This window comes from Egretta garzetta, unplaced genomic scaffold, assembly GCF_000687185.1.
Source record: "Egretta garzetta isolate BGI_Z169 unplaced genomic scaffold, ASM68718v1 scaffold319, whole genome shotgun sequence".
In the NCBI taxonomy this organism is placed as follows: Eukaryota; Metazoa; Chordata; class Aves; order Pelecaniformes; family Ardeidae; genus Egretta; species Egretta garzetta.
In genome coordinates this window covers 1,285,906-1,291,905 of record NW_009260769.1, presented here as the reverse complement: position 1 = coordinate 1,291,905, position 6,000 = coordinate 1,285,906, and the positions used below count along the sequence as shown (strand labels likewise).

General features: G+C 35.5%; 1 protein-coding gene across 1 annotated transcript in view; it reads right to left on the bottom strand.

Annotated features, from left to right (window-relative positions):
* Window positions 1-2,466: 2,466 nt before the first annotated feature.
* CENPF (centromere protein F) overlaps window positions 2,467-6,000 on the bottom strand; it is a 41,816-nt gene continuing 38,282 nt past the window's right edge. Inside the window, exons 18-19 of the mRNA XM_009646190.2 lie at window positions 5,169-5,362; window positions 2,467-2,667 (exon numbers count right to left, since the gene is read on the bottom strand). Coding sequence (XP_009644485.1) covers window positions 2,467-2,667; window positions 5,169-5,362 — 395 coding nt within the window. The remainder of the gene's footprint in view (window positions 2,668-5,168; window positions 5,363-6,000) is intronic.

Genomic DNA, 6,000 nt, shown 5'->3' with positions numbered 1-6,000 from the left:
ATGACCTGAAGTCTCATCAGTTTGCAATAGAATGCCGAATATTAAATCCCATTTTCAAGTGATTTAGGTATTAATCTAAGTATTTAACTGAAGATTAATTTAAGATCTCTTGAAAATCCTAACCTCTATTAGCTCATATGCCAAAAAGCTAAGATTAGCTAGTACTACACTACTTACTGAAAAATAATAGGCATTGTAATCTTTCAAAATGCAAACATTTCACACGTACCAAAATCTAAGGGTTTATAAAATACAAACGTGGCCAAGTTGGAAAATATGTAATTGCTAAAGCCTCAATCCTTTCTTTTAGTGATTATATTTACTTACTTCATTATAAAATAGTTGTTTAAATTTGTCTGGTTAAGATTAGACAGCTTTCTAAAGATAGTTGTTTTTTCCACACTCTTCTCCAAGTGGGACACTTTTCAAGGCATCAGATTAAAATAGAAAAACAATGATTTGGATAAATAAAATGCACCAGTTTTGTTGTGGTTTTTTTTCTATTGTCTGCTACCAATGCATTTTCACACCCACACTGCTACCTCAAGAGAGTCAATTTTTTAAAAAATTGCTACAATTCCACACATGATCCCTCAACAATTTGAAGATAGAAAACCTGAAATAATTTAACTTTTATGAGCAGTTTTGTTGGTATACTGACAGAAGATGAGGCAATCAAAATGCATCTTTTAAGATGGGCCTCTTTCAGTCTCCCTCTAAGACGCCTCTAGGCATAGTGCCACAAGGATTGTTTTAATTACCTAATACTTCAGTTAACAAACAACTAGAGATGTTTAAGAAAAAGCCACAAGTTCTGCTGATCTGACCCCAACCATAGGTATATCTAGTTACAGAAGGATAGCTTGTATACGAAGTTTTTGTTTGTTTGTTTGAACTATATGGAATATTTTGGTTTGTATTATTCTGTTAGGCTTGAGACAAATGCTGAATTTCTTTAAGGGTCTCTCAGACTGATGAGTAGATTATTTCTTCTCATAAACTGTGTTTTAATGGACAACACTGTAAGCAAGGCAGAATAATGGCAGGCATATATATATGTAAACAGAGAAAAACACTCTGCTTAGATTGTAAAAATAACTCAACTTCAAGTAGAATCTTACCCCATCATTAGAGAAGCATTTGTTATGCTTTGAAAGTTCAATTTGGAACAAAAGTATTGTCTTTTATTTTAAGTTAAGGAATTTTTCAAGGAGTAGAAAACATTATTATCCACTGTTATTGAAAGGAGAAACATCTTTCTGATAGAAGAATAACGTGAAAATGCCTCTTGCCTGTGCAACTTGGAGTCTTAGGGCACTACTGCTTACATACAGGAGTTTGATTTTCCCAATACCTGGACTGGGTAGGCAAGCATAAGCAATATGAATTATTGGAAAGTAATTTCTGTTCAGTTGGATAATGACTAATTTAGTTAATGTCACCCTTTTCTCTTGCACAGAATTGCTCTGAGCTACTGAGCAAGCCGAATTAGACCTCTGAAATCCACAAGTACGAGTTTGTTGCGGTGAGCTTATTTGTAATGAATCATCCCAAATTCAAGTGCACTATCATGAACTAAACGGAGTTATTTTCATGTATCGATGATACCAGAATCTTAAATGATATTTCCTGGTGAGTTATCTTCCTTTGGGATCTGAAATTGGATTTTTCTTGAATGAAAAGAGGCTAACTCAGGGCATTCTGTGCAGGTATTTCTTGACACCAGACCACTTCTCCACCACATCCACGCTCATTACATCAGGTACAAGTCTGAAACAATTTTCATATATAAGTGACACATTTGAGGCCAAGCATTGTCAGGGTAAAGGGTGACCTGCAGAGAATCAGCAGGCAGCCATTATTGGTAGGGCAAGCACAGTTTGTTGTTATGGTGTCCTTTCTGGCCAGGTACATAGTGCCCACCACCAGCTTGCTGAGGATTACTGGCTGGCCAAGGGCCATTTTGCACAGCTGAATATCCAAGTTGTAAGACCTTTGGCTATGGTCAAAGCCAGTGCATACTGGGAAGTACTAAGAGGTGGATTGGCAGATGTGTTTGCCACATCCGAATAGTGTTTGCCTGGAACCGAGTATTTTTAGAGATACCTAGATGATTTTAGTTTCCATATGTAAGTCAACCTTCAGTACACAGAACAAATGGGAACAATAAACCACATGGCAACACGTAGTCCACTTTTTCCATGGTTTAATTTTTTAACAAATTTATAAAGGATTATTTACAGAAAATTCTACATAGGATCAGTTATATCTGTTCCTTCATTATCATTCCACAGGTTTGAGTGACTACTGGTACTAGTAAATATTTAAGAACAAGCTCTGAAGAACCCATATATTGTTAATCATTGGATAAGAGAAAATGGTGTCCTCCATATAGTTCTGATATTTATTTTACAAACTGGTGTTTGATGGTCAGTTATTCCGAGTAGTGATTAAGCCCACACAGATTTACTGCACCTTACAATTTTCTTTTTGCTCATCTTGCTCAGGTAGTCTTTGTTCATTTAGAGAATTTTTGGCTTTGTGCATCATAGGACTCTCCCTAGCATTACCAGAGACAGTTTTTGTGGATTGCTTATACAGGCAAAGTGGTGACCTTGAAGTAGATTTCATTGCTGTTACTGCTTGGGACTGCTGTTCATCATTTACCTGTAACACAAACAAAAATGTCCTGTTTTACTGGTAATGGAAACCCATATTAGCTTTCTGAAGCAGGTCAAAAGACTCACTGCAGAAGACTAAATAGTGGGAATTTGCAAAAAAATATATGTACATATTGAAAACAGAAAAAAAAATATTTTGAAGACGTTTATCACTTTGAATATACAATACAGTGAGTCTTGATAACCATCGTTTTGGTGTGGTGTAAGACAGAGTATCTGCTACACAGCTGGCAAGCTATTTGCTGGGAGCAGAAAAAAGCTAAACCAGGAACAGACAGTACTCAATCTGTTTACCAAGGTACCAGGTATTGTGTACAGAGATCTGTATTTCATTTTTACTGTGCATGTTCTGCAAACATGAAACATAGTTGTCACTTTTTTTGCTGACATCTGGACAGAAACCACTGCTTTCACATTTTAACTGATGTGCAGTCAAAGCACTCAATTTAAATTCTACATTAAATTCACATAGGAAAGGGAATAGATTTGCATATGAAAATGACAGGGCACATTTTAAACACCTTGAGAAATTTGCAACAGTTTGAAACTGAGTGTCTGAAATGAAGTACATATAAGTACCTGTCAAACAGAAAGAAGCAAGGCTTATTTCACTTTTAAAATAAAACACACCGTTTACTGTATTAATATAAAGCATGAAACAACACATTTTGATGCTTTCAACAAACAATGAAATGATATTATGACAATTCCTCCAGAAATTCCCAGATGTACCTTGAAATAAAACAAACACATATATCCAGCAACGTCCAAGAGAGAAGGGCACAAATTCCTGGAACCGATGACTTCTGTATATTTACAGTTGGGGAAAAAACAACCCTGAAATCTTAATTTCTCCTATGTAGTTGAAGGTAAGGAGTAGCCTGTCCTTAGACCTAGACAATACAAGCTTAAGCAAAGAGGAGGACTGTTTGGAAAATCCTTCCCCAGTTAAATTAAAAACAATTTATTACTGATTACTTTTTATTTGCTGTAACCTTGACTATGGTCAGCGAGAGCCTACAACAAGATTACACCATGCTGGCAGGTGATTGCTATGCTACTGTCTGTGCCAAGGCTTCCTTTCTTTTTTGCACTACTGAGTTGTTTTACAAGCAAGACCCTTCATTTGTTTCTAAAGTTACAGGAAAACATACATAAATGAGTGCAAATAAAATTTATTGGCATCACTTAATGAAACAGTAATAAAACACAGACCTTCAGGCAATGCCTGTAAGAAGCCGCAAATTTTGGCAAGTAGGGTAATTAATCCTTGAAACAACATACATTCAGTGGATTCACTCGTACTTCAAAATACAGATTTCCTATTACTGTATCTCAAAACAAATTATGATTCTGTTATGACTTGTCTCCCCAATGGTGCTTTCTGGCCTCAAAATCTATACATCCACTAAACGACATGGCTCTTGCCTTTACTTACTTTTGGTATCTTGCCAACATACTTTATGTGCTATCACAAAATAACTGCATTTAAAAAACAAAACAAAACCCCCAGAAGTTGTACTCTTGCTTTATGGTTTCACTTTTGGCTGTGTGGAAGACTCCACTGATTGCCAAGAGAATGCTTTTGTGTAACCTGGCAAACTGGAACAATTTTTACCTACTGGCATATTTCTATGTAGCCCTCATGTAAAAAAGTGTCAATATATAACAGCTATTCTCGTATTGCTCAGCTTGAAATAGCACAGTTAAAAAACTTTGGAGCAGATTTCAGACAATAAAAGGTTTATTTCTGTCCTAAAGCGGGAACATTTTTCTATAATCTGCAAAGCATTTGCATCAGCTTAGAAAGAACACCTTATTCTGATGTACTGTGAAACATTCAGCAGCGTGTGGTATTACTGAAAACACTTGCAAAATTAATGTAAACTTCAGTTACTAAGCTTTTTAAAATAAAAATCAGCTTTCAAAACCTAACTCTGTAGTATTTATTTGTTTTGGTAACCTTAAAATCTGGTAAACACTAACATTAAAGTCTAGTGTCTTTACCATTTAAATGTTCCCTATTTACATGCTTAAGAGCCTCTCAATATCTGTAGTTATTTTACAGCATCTTGAATCGGAAATTCTAAGGAAAGTTGTTAGCAGAAAACTTCAAGCCTCAACTCAGACTCCCAGAGGTTAATTCTTTTGCTGTTTACTTTTTCTGAAACCTAAGAAACCACAGTATAAGGAATATCTGCTCTTTAATATCCATTATAAGAAACTGAAAATACACCTGTATTTAATTTACATTTCTCAGTGGGTTTCCCTATGAATTACATCACAGGAACAATTTCCATAACGCTTTCATGGTCAACACCTCTGTCACGTTTTAGGGATTCAGTATTTATGATCTTATCTTCACTGTATTGCTGAGAAATGTAAAGAGATGATATGTCCTCAGACTTACTTGGCAGGATGAATACATTTATTGAATGTATTAGTTTTCCCCGTGGCTTTCATACTCAGATAAATTTTCTTAGTTACCTTTTGTGGTTTGCTGCCACCAGGTGTCGAACAGGAGTGCTCACCAAGATTATCTGGTCTGCATTTTTGTACATCTTGTGTAGGCAAAGGCAATTTCTCACTTGGGGAAGCCAGACGGGGACTGGTTCTTAGATTTAGGGTTGTCCTACGTAAAATGTAAGGGCTAACCTTTCCAGTGGGGATATCGGCAAACCCTGAAAAATAAACAGCTTCTATTAAAAACCGCTGAAGAAGTTACACTTTCTCAAACGATCTTCTCTTTTTTCACAATGAGGATAAAAATAGCTGATTAAAATAAATAATTTGTTCTATTGAAGCAAATGGATCAAAAATAATTTAATACTAGAATTCAATCAGAACACAATACTGTGACATGATATTCTTAATTTTTCATATTTTTCTCTGCGTATAGTGTTTATTATGTCGCTATTTAGTCTAGAAGTCAAACATTAGCTGGCATGTATGTCCTCAGAACAGACATATTTCCAGAAAAATAATAATGCTTGTAAGAAAATGAAATGCAAATAACATGTAGACTTAGAAATCCAGACTGAAGGAGTGATCACTGAAGCTGAGGCGATTCAGTACGTCTATGGCTTGTCCTTTAATGACTGCAATTGCATTTGTTATAGACAGGTACTTAATAGGTAGTTGAACATACATACAATATATTTTTCAAGCCCTGATTTGTGCCATCTTCTCAGTTAACTTTCTGCTACAGTGAACCCTTATATGGAATATCAGGCTGCTTAATTTCATTGCATTCATAGCAGAATGAAATTGAACTCTCATGAAGATATTACTATATTTACTGCTGCGGGCAAGACAGTTT